The 15,826-nt window shown below is 38.7% G+C and overlaps 1 protein-coding gene and 1 non-coding gene across 4 annotated transcripts in view; one reads left to right on the top strand and one right to left on the bottom strand.

The window, feature by feature from the left end:
- Cul5 (cullin 5) overlaps window positions 1-15,826 on the top strand; it is a 52,927-nt gene that overhangs the window by 16,849 nt on the left and 20,252 nt on the right. For 2 of the 3 annotated variants that reach the window (NM_027807.4, XM_017313680.2), the window contains 5 exons: window positions 3,816-3,992; window positions 6,031-6,172; window positions 7,833-7,978; window positions 8,061-8,141; window positions 15,594-15,687. In NM_027807.4, the coding sequence (NP_082083.3) occupies window positions 3,816-3,992; window positions 6,031-6,172; window positions 7,833-7,978; window positions 8,061-8,141; window positions 15,594-15,687 (640 nt within the window). The remainder of the gene's footprint in view (window positions 1-3,815; window positions 3,993-6,030; window positions 6,173-7,832; window positions 7,979-8,060; window positions 8,142-15,593; window positions 15,688-15,826) is intronic. The other variant, NM_001161618.2, reaches the window with a different exon arrangement.
- On the bottom strand, window positions 10,554-10,682 carry Gm22304. Its single transcript, XR_003948469.1, has one exon. It is a non-coding gene; the product is annotated as a small nucleolar RNA SNORA61 (small nucleolar RNA).

The raw sequence follows: 15,826 nt of genomic DNA, 5'->3' as shown, positions 1-15,826 counted from the left end.
TGTTATTTTGGTTAATTTTTTTTCCTGTTTTTTTCGAGACAAGGTTTCTCTGTGTATCCCTGGCTGTCCTGGAATTTACTCTGTAGACCAGGCTGGCCTCGAACTCAAAAATCTGCTTGCCTCTGCCTCCCAAGTGCTGGGATTAAAGGTATGTGCCACCACTGCACGGCTTCATTAAGGTCTTATTAACACCATCTTTTGGAAGGAAAAAAGATGAATGCAAAGATGGTGTGTTTCTGAGTAAATGTGCCATCACTAATACATGTGTCCCTTACCAGTAAATGTGCCATCACTAATACATGTGTCCCTTACCAGTAAATGTGCCATCACTAATACATGTGTCCCTTACCAGTAAATGTGCCATCACTAATACATGTGTCCCTTACCAGTAAATGTACCATCACTAATACATGTGTCCCTTACCAGTAAATGTGCCATCACTAATACATGTGTCCCTTACCAGTAAATGTGCCATCACTAATACATGTGTCCCTTACCAGTGGAGAAAATGTGCCATCACTAATACATGTGTCCCTTACCAGTAAATGTGCCATCACTAATACATGTGTCCCTTACCAGTAAATGTACCATCACTAATACATGTGTCCCTTACCAGTAAATGTACCATCACTAATACATGTGTCCCTTACCAGTAAATGTGCCATCACTAATACATGTGTCCCTTACCAGTAAATGTGCCATCACTAATACATGTGTCCCTTACCAGTAAATGTGCCATCACTAATACATGTGTCCCTTACCAGTAAATGTACCATCACTAATACATGTGTCCCTTACCAGTAAATGTGCCATCACTAATACATGTGTCCCTTACCAGTAAATGTGCCATCACTAATACATGTGTCCCTTACCAGTAAATGTGCCATCACTAATACATGTGTCCCTTACCAGTAAATGTGCCATCACTAATACATGTGTCCCTTACCAGTAAATGTACCATCACTAATACATGTGTCCCTTACCAGTAAATGTGCCATCACTAATACATGTGTCCCTTACCAGTAAATGTGCCATCACTAATACATGTGTCCCTTACCAGTAAATGTGCCATCACTAATACATGTGTCCCTTACCAGTAAATGTGCCATCACTAATACATGTGTCCCTTACCAGTGGAGAAGCAACTGCAGAGCAGAGTACTTTCTTCATATGAAATTAAATCTGAAAACTACAAAGCCAGATCTTCTTACTCCTCAGCTGTCTGTCTGTCTATCTATTCATCCATCCATCTATCATCTGTTTGTCTGGTTTGGTTTTTTGAGACAGGGTTTCACTGTGTAGCCCTGGCTGTCATGGAACTCACTCTGTAGACCAGACTGGCCTCAAACTTGACCTTAGAGAGATCTGCCTGCCTCTCAGTGCTCTGATTAAAAGTATACTCTACTTATCTGTCAGTGGTAGACTTTTTAAATGATAATTTTATAAGAAATTACTTTACTGAAAACTGGGGTTAGGAGTTGGGGTGATAGTGGTATACCTTTAATCCCAGCATTTGAGAGGCAAAAACAGGTGGATCTCTGAGTTCAAGACCAGCCTAGTCTGCAAAGCTAGTTCCAAGACAGCTATAGCTACACAGAGAAACTCCTGTTTTAAAGCCTTACTTAGAAAATTAAATGGTTTAAGTACCACAATTTAATTTGTGCCCTAGCAAATATCAGCTTATTTGTTAAAGATTTTGGGTAAAACTACATAATGATTATTTCAAATTAATAAAGTTTACACTTTAATTTCTGGAAGTAGAATCATAGAGGCAGATTATTAACATAGATTATATATGTAATGTGTATATATACTATATATGTCTTGAAAAACAAGCCAAAAGAAAAGTAGATAGGGTTGAGAAATTATTAGGAAAAGGTAAGTTTTTTTTCTTTAAACTTGTTTTTACAGGGTTTTTTTTTTTTTTTTTTTTTTTTTGGTGAGTGTGTGTGTGTGTACACGTGTACACACTTGTGAACTATAATGTGTATGTGGCAGTCAGAGAACACCCCATGGAGTCAGTCTCCTTTTTCTATCATGTTTTTTTCAGGCTATCAGATTTGGCAGCAAGTATCTTTACCTGTGAGCCATTTTGCAAGTCTGATTTTATTTTAAATAGTACCTAACCATTTTATTTTACTGATTTATATTTCAGTTCTGGGGAATCCATGGTCTCACACATACTAGGCAAGCAATCCATCCCTGAACTGTACCAACCAACCCAGCACAACTAATTTATGCATTCATAATTGTATGGTTTAGTAATGTGGGCTTGCCTCAACTAATTTCACCCAAGCTTGTAAATGCATTGGTGGTTGGGTCTGCAAGGTTAGGAAGTCCAAGTGAGCATAATGAAGTACCTATTACTCAATGCTATTTTCTTCTTCAAACAAGTAATCTCACATTCTTAGGGAAAACATCTAGAAGGTGTTTGTGGGGCCTACAAGATTTCTTCAGGTCTAGGTTTGTAAATGCCACATTGCAGTGGCAACATGGCCTATGGGTAAAGCTGCTCACAAGATCAGCCCAGTGTGAGCAGTGGGAAATTTTTTTTTTTTTTTTAAAAGTGAAGTCAATTGATTACCATGTTTAAGCTCTAGATATGACTTCAGCACCAATTCCACCCCTGCAAAGAGAAATAATTTACATGTCATAAAATTTACTGTTAACTGGATGTGGTAGGGCATACTTTTAATCCCAGCACTCATCAGGAGGCTGATATCTGTGTTGGAAGCTAACCTGCACCACACAGTGAGTTCCAGGCCAGCCCAGGGATACATAGTAAGACCCTGCCTCAAAAAAGGAGTGAAGATGACAGGCAAAAACTTAGAAACAAAATACTTCCCTTAAGTGTATGCTGCAGAGAGGTTTAGTTCATAGCTCAGCCACTAATTGTAGAGTATTTTCACCACCGTCTGAAGAAACAGTACTGTTAACAGACAGACACTCCTGTTACTTCTCTTCTCAAACCCTGGTCACCACCTCTTTCTCTCTTTTCTCTCTTCTCGCCCCTTCCACTTGCCCTGCCGTTCCCAAAAAAACATCTTTCACATGGAAGAACAAAACAAAACAAAACAAAACCCTGTTCCTCATTACACATGAATTTTTTTCAATTTTAAGATTAATTTATTTTATGTACATGAGTACACTGTAGCTGTCTTCAGATACACAGAAGAGGACATTAGATCCCATTACAGATGGTTGTGAGCCACCATGTGGTTGCTGGGAATTAAACTCAGGACCTCTGGAAGAGCAGTCAATGCTCTTAACCACTGAGCCATTGCTCCAGCCCTACTTTTTATGCCTCTGAGTTTGTCTGCTCTTGGATTTCATAAACTGATTGATCTTTTATGATCAGTCTTTACTTGGGATAATGTTTTAAAACTCAGCTGTGTGTTCCCTTTACAGGAGTACTGCTGGGTTGAGTTGTGTATCACCTCCTGTTTATCCTTAATCAGATAATGGGCCTTAACATTCTTACTGTTTTGTGAGTTTATCTTGTAGCCCTGACTGTGCTGGAACTTGCTTTGTAGAACAGTCTGGCCTCTAACTCAGAAATCCTTCTTCCTACCAGCAGCTGGGATTAAGGGCATTCTCCACCATGCCTGGTTTCCACTTCCTACTGTTGACTGTTTTGGATAATGTGGCTCTGAACATTTATATACAGGATGTTTATTAGGACATGTGTTTAGTTTCTCCTAAACATAATACTTTGTATAATAAATCATATGTCTTTAAATTACTGTTTGGCTGCATACTGTTATTATTTTTTTCAAAGCATTTTAAGTTCAAGTAGGTACAATTTTGTTTTTCAGCGTGTACTGAGCCATCAAGATGACACAGCTTTGCTGAAGGCATATATTGTTGAATGGCGGAAATTCTTCACACAGTGTGATATTTTACCAAAACCTTTTTGTCAATTAGAGGTGACTCTATTGGGTAAACAAAGCAGCAATAAAAAATCAAATATGGAAGACAGTATTGTTCGAAAGGTATGTGTCTCACCCTTTTGTTTCTTGATGTTACCTAATGCCCTTTATGTCATTTATTTATTTATTTGTTTGGTTATTTATTATGAGTACACTGCTGCTGTCTTGAGACACTCCAGATCAGATCCCATTACAGATGGTTGTGAGCCACCATGTGGTTGCTGGGAATTGAACTCAGGACCTCTGAAAGAGCTGTTGGTGCTCTTAACCACTGAGCCATCTCTCCACCCCCCCCCCCCCCCCAATTAGGAAGAAGGTGTTCATTGATTTATGTCGGCTTTGCTCTCACATGCAGACACTTTATGGCTGTTAGCTTTGTTTTTTCATGAAACTTTCTTTTGCACTCAAATTTTTGTTTCAGCTTTCCTTATCTTTGTATGTCCTCTTAAACTGTAAGTCTGTTTTCAAACATAACCTCCTCTTTTTTTCTTCTTTAGCTTTTCCTTCAGTATCTTTTTGTTTTATTCCTTTGTACTTTATCTTTTTATGAATTATTTATTCATTTTCTCTTTGAAAAACCATTTCTTCTAATTTTCCATTTAATTATGCTGACCAACTGTTATCTTTATAGTTACTTTATGCTAGTTTAAACTTGGTATATACTGTGTTAATTTCTTTACAGTGCATGTTTTCTAATTAAAAAACTGTGCCCGGTACCTACTTGTGCTTTAGTCCTGTGTGTCACAGGGTTTCTTTCCACTCTAAGATAGTTTTTTAAATTTGTCGACCTACTTACCAGTTACCTTCCTACTAGTGAGACATGAGTGAAACTTACACGCTTCTGTGTGAGCACATACACGCTTCTGTGTGTGAGCACATACATGCTTCTGTGTGAGCACATACATGCTTCTGTGTGTGAGCACATACACGCTTCAGAAGCTTTACCACTGAGCTGCAGCTTCAGCCTTAACAAAAGTGACAAATAAAAACTGCCATTTGAATTTCAAAAACTGTCTGCTGTGATGGTTAGGTTAACAGACCAGTACCAGAATTGTGTGGCCTGGGTGTTACCATCCTATCCTACTCTTAAATTTTGCTTTATGTGAAGTTACTATAAAATTATATATAGATGGTTTTTTAGTGCTAGAATTTGCTGCAAACTGAAACATTTCTTTTTAAAGGCAAAAAACCTTTGAAGATGCTGTTTAATGTGTAGCCCATAACCTGACCCTCTTTTGTTCTGTCCTTGTTATTCCTTTCATTTTTACCATTTTTAAAATTTGCTGCGAGGCTTACTGGTTTAAACGAGCATTGTTTCTGGGATCAGGTTTGTTGGGTTCAGATGTGGGCATGTTAGTGCTGCCTGCTGGGCCCCAACTCTCAACATAGAGAAGTAGTTCCTACTTTGGGACTATTATTGGCATTGTGTTAAATGCCATTAAATCTGTGGAAAATACACAGTGCAGTCCAGGGCATGTGGTAAGAGTTACAGAATTGTTAACCATTGTCACCACTCTCCCTGTTACTGATAACTGTGGGACAACGTGACTTGCAGCATCAATGTTTGTTTACTTTATTTCTATAATTTTGATAACCAGATAGTAGAAAGATATATATATTTTTATTAAGACCATTAGCATGCATATGAGTATTCTAAACACAAGTTTTCCATATATTACCATATTTAATTTTTATAACAAACACTTGATATTTGGCTATTAGTGTTTTGCACATGAGAAAAGAAATAAATAGCAGAGCTAGGAACCAAATCCTTTTCGGAAGAATTAGTTTTTTGTTTTTTGGATTTTTGAGACAGTCTCTTTATTGTTCTGCTGTCCTGGAGCTCACTGTGTAGACCAAGCTAGCCTCAAACTCAAAAGAGATCCCCCTGCCTCTGCCTCTGCCTCTGAGTGCTCAGATAAAGGTGTGTGTCATCATGTTGGTCCTAGTTCTTTACTGTTGGGCTAATATGTGACTTCCTAAAGGACCCAATCCTGAAGATCTAGTAATAGGATTTCCTTTTCTCCCATTTGTCCTGAGCCCCGTGTGGTACTTGAGATGTTAGTCACTGAAAATGATGCTGTATTTTCTTCTTTCCCAGCTCATGCTTGATACGTGGAATGAGTCGATTTTTTCAAATATAAAGAACAGACTCCAGGACAGTGCAATGAAGCTGGTGCATGCTGAGAGATTAGGGGAAGCTTTTGATTCCCAGCTGGTCATCGGGGTGCGAGAGTCCTATGGTATGTTCCCAACTTTTATCACCACATTTCCAGCCTGGAAATCTTAGGATATTATAGTTTGGTCAGACTCCCATGTACTTTCTGTTCCAAATACTTTGTAACTTTAAAATCATACAAATGATATTGACTCTGTGTCTGAGAAACCTGCTAAATTCAAATGTATTTTTCATGTTTCCTCTTTATTAACTCCCTGGGTTAACAACTTTCTGGTGTCCTAAATTAGAGAACTGTAAATTGCAACCTACAGCTCATAAAAGGTAACTTTGTTTTATCTAGCTGTTCTCAGAAGTTAGGTTCCTGTGCATGTTCTCTGCCTTCTCTGCTTCTAACAATGATGCTTGGTTCTATTTACTCAAATACCTTGTCTCTTCTGACTTAGAGAATGAATGCTTCTTCACCTTCAAATTATCCGCATGCCCCGTCCGTCCCTTCCTACTTTTCAGACTAGGTTAAGTCCTCACATTTAGTGACTCCTAGTAGTTGTGCCTCCTTAGCGTAATAGTTTACGTAAGGGTCTTTCTCACTGATGCTTCATTTTACTGAATTAGTGTGCCTAACAAAATAATCTTCAGTAAATCTATTTGTTAAAGTAATGAACTTTAAATCATTTAAAAAAATTTTTTTGGTTTATTTATTTTAGATATATGAATACACTGTAGCTGTCTTCAGACACACCAGAATTGGGCACTGGATCCCATTACAGATGGTTGTGAGCCACCATTGCTGGGAATTGAACTCAGGAGCTCTGGAAGAGCAGTCAGTGTTCTTAACTGCTGAGCTATCTCTCCAGCCCTATTTTTAGATTTTCTTTACTTTATCATTGAAATTGTTTTTATTTCATCTGCTACTAGTCTAGACCTCTTTAAATTCTACACCTAGACTTTTGAAATGATCCTCTTACAGTTAATTTTTTTTTCCAGTACTGGAAATGTAACCTTGGGCCTCACATGTGTTCTGTATAAGCTCTGCTAATAAACTGTTTCCTCAGTCCCCTTTACATGCGTGTGCCATGCTCTGTGTGTGTGAAGGTCAGAGAACAGCATGCAGGCTTCAGTTCTTTCTACGACGTTTGACTCAGGGGCTAAATTCAAGCTATTAGGCATGACAGCAAGCACCTTTGCCTGTCACCATCACACCAGCCTGCTGCTTAGTGGTATCTCAGAGCGGAGTCTCCCCATAACTGTTCTTCACTTCCATTCTTGTAGGCAGCTTAATCAGTATAATTGAGCTTTTGGGCTTCTGGGTATTGATTTTCTTATCCTGACTATGCAAACCCTTGTTTATTCCTGCAGATTCAGTTAAAATAATCAGTTCAGAAGACAGTCTCTTCTTTTTTAAAAAATGAGATATTCCACATTACTATAATATTTGTTAGTTTACTGCTTTGTGCTTTGATCTTTGGGACTTTTTTCCAGTCACATAACCATACCTCAGTATGTTATTCATCGGTCATTCTTAAAAATACTCAAATTATAAAAGACAGCCGGGCGTGGTGGCGCACACCTTTAATCCCAGCACTTGGGAGGCAGAGGCAGGCGGATTTCTGAGTTCGAGGCCAGCCTGGTCTACAGAGTGAGTTCCAGAACAGCCAGAGCTACACAGAGAAACCCTGTCTCGGAAAAAAAAAATTATAAAAGTCACTTTATTTTCTGTTTTTCAGTTAATCTTTGCTCCAACCCCGAGGACAAGCTTCAGATCTATAGGGATAATTTTGAGAAGGCATACTTGGACTCAACAGAGAGGTTTTATAGAACACAGGCACCCTCATATTTACAGCAAAATGGTGTGCAGAATTACATGAAATATGTAAGTCAGAATTCAGTGCATTTCGTAATTTTGACTAGTCTGCTGATAGTCTTAAAATGATTGCTATTTTGCTTCTGGACAGGCAGATGCTAAATTAAAAGAAGAAGAAAAAAGAGCACTCCGATACTTAGAAACACGACGAGAGTGTAACTCTGTGGAAGCAGTAAGTAATGTGACTCTACTTTCTGGGACTGTCTGAAGTCATAGCACAGGGACGACAATACACCAGTGACACCACATCTTTGTTGTATGTATGTATGAATGTATGCACTGTTCGTGACGTGCATCTTTGGAGATCAGATGGCCTTAGATATCTGGAACTGGTAGTTGTTTTTTGCTTTTTTGTTTTTGTTTGTTTGTTTTGAGACAGGATTTTTCCATCTGTCCTGGAACTCACTCTGTAGACCAGGCTGGCCTTGAACTCAGAAATCCACCTGCCTCTGCCTCCCGAGTGCTGGGATTAAAGGTGTGCGCCACCACAGCCTGGGCTGAAACTGGTAGTTGTAAATCAACATGTACATGTTGGGAATTGAACCTGAATTTTCTGGAAGAGCAGACTGTGCTCATAACTGCTGAACCATCTCTCCAGCCTACCACACTCCTCTTTGTTATGCCTTTAACTAGTATTGGTAACTGGTTATAATTCTCTTCCCAGGTGTGAAAAGTAATCTGCAAAGGTATCCTAGTCCGTATTCTAGTCTTTACTGCATGCAATGTACAGATGTACAGTATTTCAGCTTTGGTCATCCTCCTTAAATACGTTTTATTTATATCAAAAACACATGTTCTATACATAGCTAAAAACAAATCAGTGGGATTTCTCATGACCTTTTTTTTTGAGTTCTTTGGTCTTGATTGATAGTCATGCTAACACTGAGCAGAGTCTTTGAACATGGTCTTTCTTGAAGAGGCCTACTTGTTCATTATTCATAGTATATTTAGATTTTAGTCATTAAAGTAAGTTTTGTTTTGTTTTGTTTTTCGAGACAGGGTTTCTCTGTATAGTTCTGGCTGTCCTGGAACTCACTTTGTAGACCAGGCTGGCCTCGAACTCAGAAATCTGCCTGCCTCTGCCTCCCAAGTGCTGGGATTAAAGGTGTGTGCCACCACACCTGGCTCAAAGTAATTTTGATGCAGGCAAAGAAAAGGTGAAAAGTTGAGGCTAATTTAGTGGTTGTTTATAGAAATTTTTATAGAAATTTTTAGCCAGGCTTAGACTTACTCAGAAGTCAGGGCCATTTTTTGTTTGTTTTATTTTTAAGATTTGTTTATTTATTTTATGTATATGAGTACACTGTAGATGTTTACAGACACACCAGAAGAGGGCATTGGTTCTTGCTACAGATGGTTGTGAGTCACCATGTGGTTGCCCGATTTGAACTCAGGACCTTTGGAAGAGCAGTCAGTGCTCTTAACTACTGAATCGTCTCTCTAGCCCCCATCAGGGCCGTTTTTTAAACCAGTGTGCCGTGATCAGAATTGCTCTCTGTGGCCTGGGAAGTGACTCTGTGGGTACTGTGCTTGTTATGCAACTGAATTATGCTGTCACAGAGCAACTGAGTATAAAACATTTTAAAAATAACAAGTTCCAGGGAAGTGACTTATTAGTTAAAATTGAATGCCCCATGACCTGGATTCAATTTCCAAAAACCCATGTAAAATTCCAGATGCAGGGGCACACGGTTGTAATCCCACTACTCCTAGGGCAAAGATGGCAGCCAGAGGCAAGAGAATTGCTAAGCAGCTTGAGAACTGACTTATGAAAGCTGTCCTCTGATTTCCACACATTTATATGATTTACACACACACATAACAAAACAGCAAATATGTTGTAATTTATAAATTGTTAACTCTGTCTTAGCTTTCAGTATTTCAGTATTTTAAGGGCCTTGGATTTGATCTCTGTTACCCAAAATAGTCACACAAAACAAATTGACAATGAGGAGGAGGAGGAGAAGGAGGGTGGAGAAAAGGATAGTTTAGAAATGAAACAGATGCCATTAGTAACACTGGTGGAAAAGATCTTAACCAAGCCAGAGAAGCCAAGAGAAATCAATTTTGAGAATAGCTTGTCATATAGAAAAAAGAATTGAGGGACTTTGACGGTAGTGTTAACCCAGAATCCTGGGCCAGCAGTGGAATGGTGCTCACCATCAAGCCTACTACAGAATTAAGTTCAGGCTTCCGGACCCACACGGTAGAGAGAACTGATACCTGCAAATTGTCCTGACCTCTACATATGTGCTGTCCCCTCCCCAAATAAAATTATAATTTCTAAAATTTAAATAGAATTTAGGTAACTTTTAGTTTAACTCTTATTTTACAGCTGAGGCAAAATAAATTATTATTTACAAATTTATATAACTAATAATAACCAAAGCTGTTTTGTTACCTTCATTAAATTTCAGTGGAGTAGAATTAATTGTGCAATTAATTGATCCCACTAAAAGAAAAGCTACCCTACCATGTAGCTTTCTTTCACTTTCACTGTCAGTGTGTTTGGTTTTTGTTTTTTAATACTACTGCCCAAAGGCATTTTTAATTCTCAAGTTATTTCATTTTACAAAGAGCCCAGAGATGTTTGGATCTGGCCTGATGCTCTACAGCAGACTGCATCACTGTTAGGCCAGCTTCAGTGTGTTCTTCCTCCTTTACGACCACCGAGACCAGTGTTGAGACCCGACGGGAAAGGAAACTAGAGGGTGTGTTCCTTCTTTTTTAAATGCTAGCTGTGCCCATGGCAGCCTTCCTTACCTTTGAAGGGTTTCCAATCCGGGTGTAGCAGAGGGTAAAACATCAAGCACATTGATAACCTGCTGCACTCTACAGATACCTGGGGATGGATTGCTCATCTCAGGGAAACAAATACAGGAGGAGCTGATGGCATTTGACAAAAAGGTTTCTTGATTCTCTGGAAGCTAGCAGATGGAGACAGATGAGAGAGGTGGTTGAACATCCATTCATACAAGATGCTTTCACATAGCAAGTATATATCTAGGCTCAACTATGTATAGTATTTTGATAAACGGTATAGAAGAAATATAAAAAAAAAAAGGGTTTAAATGTTTTTTTTCCTCAAGAAATGGACTTTTTTGGTATAGGATGAGACTCATTTGAAGCAAGAAAAGAAATTAGCAATCTCTTATTTTTGCCTGATGAAAATGATTTTCTAAGTGATTTTTTTAATAGATAGGGTCTGTGCCATAATCTTAGGGGTAAAAGAACTTTCAAGAGTTTCATTGCTTTCATTATGTGTATTTTAAGTTTATATGTGTGTAGGAGCACATGTGCTATAGCATGCATCTGGAGCTCAGAAGGATAGCTTGCCAGGATTGGTTCTCTCTACCATATAGGTTCCAAGGATCAAAACTCAGTCACCAGGCTCCATAACACCCCCAAGGTCACACACACACACACACACACACACACACACACACACACACACACACACATACACACACATACACACACACACACACACACACACACACACACACATTTTATTTCTTTTTTTTCTAGTGGTGCTGACGATCAAAACCATACCCCTCATGCATGCTAGGCAAAGACTGCTACTGAGCCAGGCCCTGGCCATCAGATTTATTAATCAAGAAATAGTGGGCTGGAGGGGAATGAAATATGGAGTGTAAAATAATTTAAAAATTTTTTAAATTAAAAAAAAAAAGAAAAACAATGTGAAAAGAAATAAATTAAAAAAAGAAATAGTGGCCGGGCATGGTGGCCCACGCCTTTAATCCCAGAGGCAGGCGGATTTCTGAGTTCGAGGCCAGCCTGATCTACAAATCTACAAAGTGAGTTCCAGGACAACCAGAGCTACAAAGAGAAACCCTGTCTCAAAAAACCACCAAAAAAAAAAGAAAAGAAATAGTGGCGTAGCAAACGCCAGATTCCACAGTTGTTTATTTTATAATAGTCATTTGCTTCATTTCTTTTTCTCTTTCCTTCCCTCCCTTAATCTCTTTTCTTCCTTCCTGTACTCTGGCATTTTTAAAAGAAGTTTATGATATTATATATACATGCTGACTCGATACTGATGTAACATTACATACAAATACACTGTAATATACCTAGCCAGGTTTCTATTGGGAGCCATTTTTTTTCATTGTTTTAGCTTCTTATAAGAAGGGGGGCTGTAGAGATGGCTCAGCGGTTGAGAGCACTGACTGCTCTTCTAGAGGTCCTGAGTTCAATTCCTAGCACCCACATGGTGACTAACAACCATCTATAATGAGATCTGGTGCCCTCCTCTGATGTGCAGGCAGAACACTGTGTATTTAATAAATAAATGAATCTTTTTAAAAAAAAAGAAAGAAAAAGGTTTGCAACTACAGATACATCCTTCCTCACACTCTGCACTCTCTTGGGTTGGAATCTCCTGGAAAAGCGACTGCTGAAGAAGCAGTATCGTATCACCCATATACAAACTGCTGTTTAATTCCAAACTGACATTTCGATTGTTACAGTTCTTATTCTAATCTATCTGTACAGACCTAAGTTTTATTGTTTTTTTTTAATATTCTTCAATTTCCCAGTGTAATAAAATTTAAAAGATTTTCTGTACATTTAAAAATTGGGTTGGTGCTGGAGGAATGGTTCAGCAATTCAGAGCACTAGTTGCTGGGTTTGCTTCCCAACACCAGCACCCTCTTTTGGCCTCCTGCCAAAAACCTGCAGGTACAATACAGGTTAAAAGAGTTAAATATCACTGGTGCTGGAGAGATGGCTCACTCATTGCTTTAAGCAGATGACGTAGATTTTGCCATCAGCACCCACATAGTAGCTCACAGCTCTAACTTCAGAATGGAGTCTGATGCTACCATTTCACAAATGCCAGGCATGCAAACAGTATACATAGATAAATTCTTACCCATAAAATAAATCTTTTAAAAAAATTATGGGTAAAGCTGAGTATATTTATTGTTGCTTTCTTTTGTAAGTTCATGTCAATTTTTCAAATGTATCATTCTGAATCTGTTACTTATTATTTAAAAATCACTTATTGAATCTGAGTACTTGCCAACAGAGGCAGTGGATGTCTGGGATCAGGTCAGCCTGGTCTACATAGTGAGTTCCAGGACAGCCAGGGCTACACAAACCTGTGTCCAAAATCCAAAAAAAATCATTATTTCCTATTCCCAATTCAAGGCCCTTCAGAATCTGGCCTTTGCCTATATGTCATACTCAATATTATTCAAAATAGTTGGACAAAGTGGCACACAAATTATAATCTGTTTTGTCATGTCCTTTATCCAACGTCAGCTGTTTGAGGGACCAAGACTATAGCTGTGGACAAAGCTCAGTCCTGTCCTTATGAAGTTTACTGAGTGTATGTAGCAGTCATGTAGGTATTTCACTTCTGTACTTATTTATGAACTGAACTTCTTTCATGTATTCACCTATTTTGCGAGTGATACACCTAATTGAAGGTACATAATTAGGTTCTCAGAAGGGCTATAGGCTCATAGAAGATAGCCTGGCTGTTGTGGTGTATGCCTTTAATCCCAGCACTCAAGAGCCAGAAGTAGGTGGGTCTCTGGGTAGGCCAGCCTGGTTTACAGAGGGAGTTCCGGGAGTATACAGGAAAAAAAAAAATTGGTGTTTCTTTGCTGAACTTTTATTCCACCTATAGCCATGTTCTCTTAGTATATCGAGAGGGATTGTACGTCAAAAAATCATATTCCTGTCTTTCAGCTGTAGCACCAATCCTTGTGAACTATCTGGATAGTGTTGTGGTTTGGCCTCTCACTGCTGCCCTGCCCACTCTCTGAGATATGGTCTTACTTAGCAGATGCTGGCATCTTAACTTCCTGTATAGTTAAGGATGGCCATGAATCTTGATCTGACTCTCTTCCATCTCCCATGTGCAGAAATCATAGACACATACCACCATGCCTTACTCAGTCCATGTCTCCATATATTAAGAAGACACTTTATAAGGCTGCTGGTTACTTTTGAGGATTGGAGAGATGGATCAGCAGTTAAAAACACTGGTTGCTCTTCCAGAGGACCCAGGTTCACTTCCTGAATTTATAAGGCAGCTTGCTACCATTTGTAACTTCAATTCCAGGGATTCTGATGCCCTTTTCTGGCCTCCTTGTGTGCACCAGGAATGGGAGTGGTGCTCGGATATACAAACATGCATACACATAAAATAGAAGATGCTTGTTAGAAATAATTGAATGTTTCAAACTAGAAACTGCCTCCTCTACCAGATTCCTTTCAATGAGGCAGTTACTAAATTCTGTGTAATTGTCTTTGTAATTGTAATTCAATTTGACTTCCCATTTAAATCTCCTTGTAAACCACAATAAGAAGTACATTTTATGTTTATGTATATTTATATATGAAATATCAGTATATATGTTTATATGGATGTCTGTTGTAATTTATTTGTACATACCTACAACAAAAGTTTTATGGAGTTATGATCATGGTTTTTGTTTTTGTTTTTTTTAAACTTATTTATTATTATATGTAAGTACACTGTAGCTGGCTTCAGATGCACCAGAAGAGGGCGTCAGATCTCATTACGGGTAGTTGTGAGCCACCATGTGGTTGCTGGGATTTGAACTCAGGACCTTTGGAAGAGCAGTCAGTGCTCTCACCCACTGAGCCATCTCGTCAGCCCGATCATTGTTTTGAGATGTGATATATTCTGCTGTTTTATTGTTTTATTTTTGTACTCTTTTGTGACACTCTTGGTTTGGAGATGGGGCCTGGCTGCCTGAGTTTCCCAAGTGCTGGGATTTAAGAGGTTTGCTACCATATCTGGATTTACTGATCTGTAATATTAAAACAAATAGTCATAGCATTTAAACCTGTCTTTACAACATTTTGAAATACAACAGGCTAGATTTTTGGGATCTGAAAATTCTGGATTGCCAATCACAACATGTTTATGTGCAACATTTGTTGGAACAGAAAACATTTAAGTGACTATGCCTTAAGCTTATCTGTTTGTTGCTTCATACGATTAAACTTAGCTGGTCTCATCTGACTTTCCTGGGCAGGTGCATGGGTGTGGGTCTAGCAGGAAGGCTCAGCTGTTAAGAAAGCACTGTTGCTGCTGAGCGCCTTCATAGGCAGTTCACAAACAGCTGGATCCAGTTCCAGGGATCTCATGGCCTCTGATGGCACCAGCCATGCTCACAGGCAAAGCTCTCATAGGAATAGCATAAAATCAATTAGTGTTTAAAGGGAGTATGTTGGTCTATGGTAGAGTGACATCCCTCCGCAGGTGGGACAGAACTTCCTACCATATTGGGCAAGAGGCTGTTAACCATGTGTGTATTATTTTTAAATGTTCATGTCTTTTTGGATTATATGTAGAATTAAAATTCTAATACAGATTTCACCAAGTAAGAAAAGTTAGCCAAAGTTTATTTTGTTTGTAGCCTAAGTTCTGTGGGTTTTTCCCTTTACTTTGGTATAGTAGTATGGTTTGTTCATTGACCCATACATTGACAGCAATCCTGCGTAAAGGTAGAGAAAGTCTACTTTCAGTGTACTTATTTTCTCTTTTCTGTTCCACAGTATGATTTGACTCATTCGTGTGCTGTAAAGCTTATAGTAGCTGTTACTGTTCTTTCTGTTTCAGCTCATGGAATGCTGTGTAAATGCGCTGGTGACCTCCTTTAAAGAGACTATTTTAGCAGAATGCCAAGGCATGATCAAGCGAAATGAAACTGAAAGTAGGTAAACTCTCACAAAGACAGAACCTTTTAAGCGGGTATCTTAAGTACATCACCTAATTAGTTGCTGTTAGGCCATTCTTGTAGATGGAGGTGCATTTTCTCCTGCATAGACCAACACTTATTGTTTGAGAAGGCT

The sequence above is a fragment of the Mus musculus genome, chromosome 9 (genome assembly GCF_000001635.26).
Source record: "Mus musculus strain C57BL/6J chromosome 9, GRCm38.p6 C57BL/6J".
NCBI classification, from domain to species: Eukaryota; Metazoa; Chordata; class Mammalia; order Rodentia; family Muridae; genus Mus; species Mus musculus.
The sequence above is the reverse complement of the archived record's forward strand: the minus strand, read 5'-3'. Positions and strand labels throughout refer to the sequence as shown.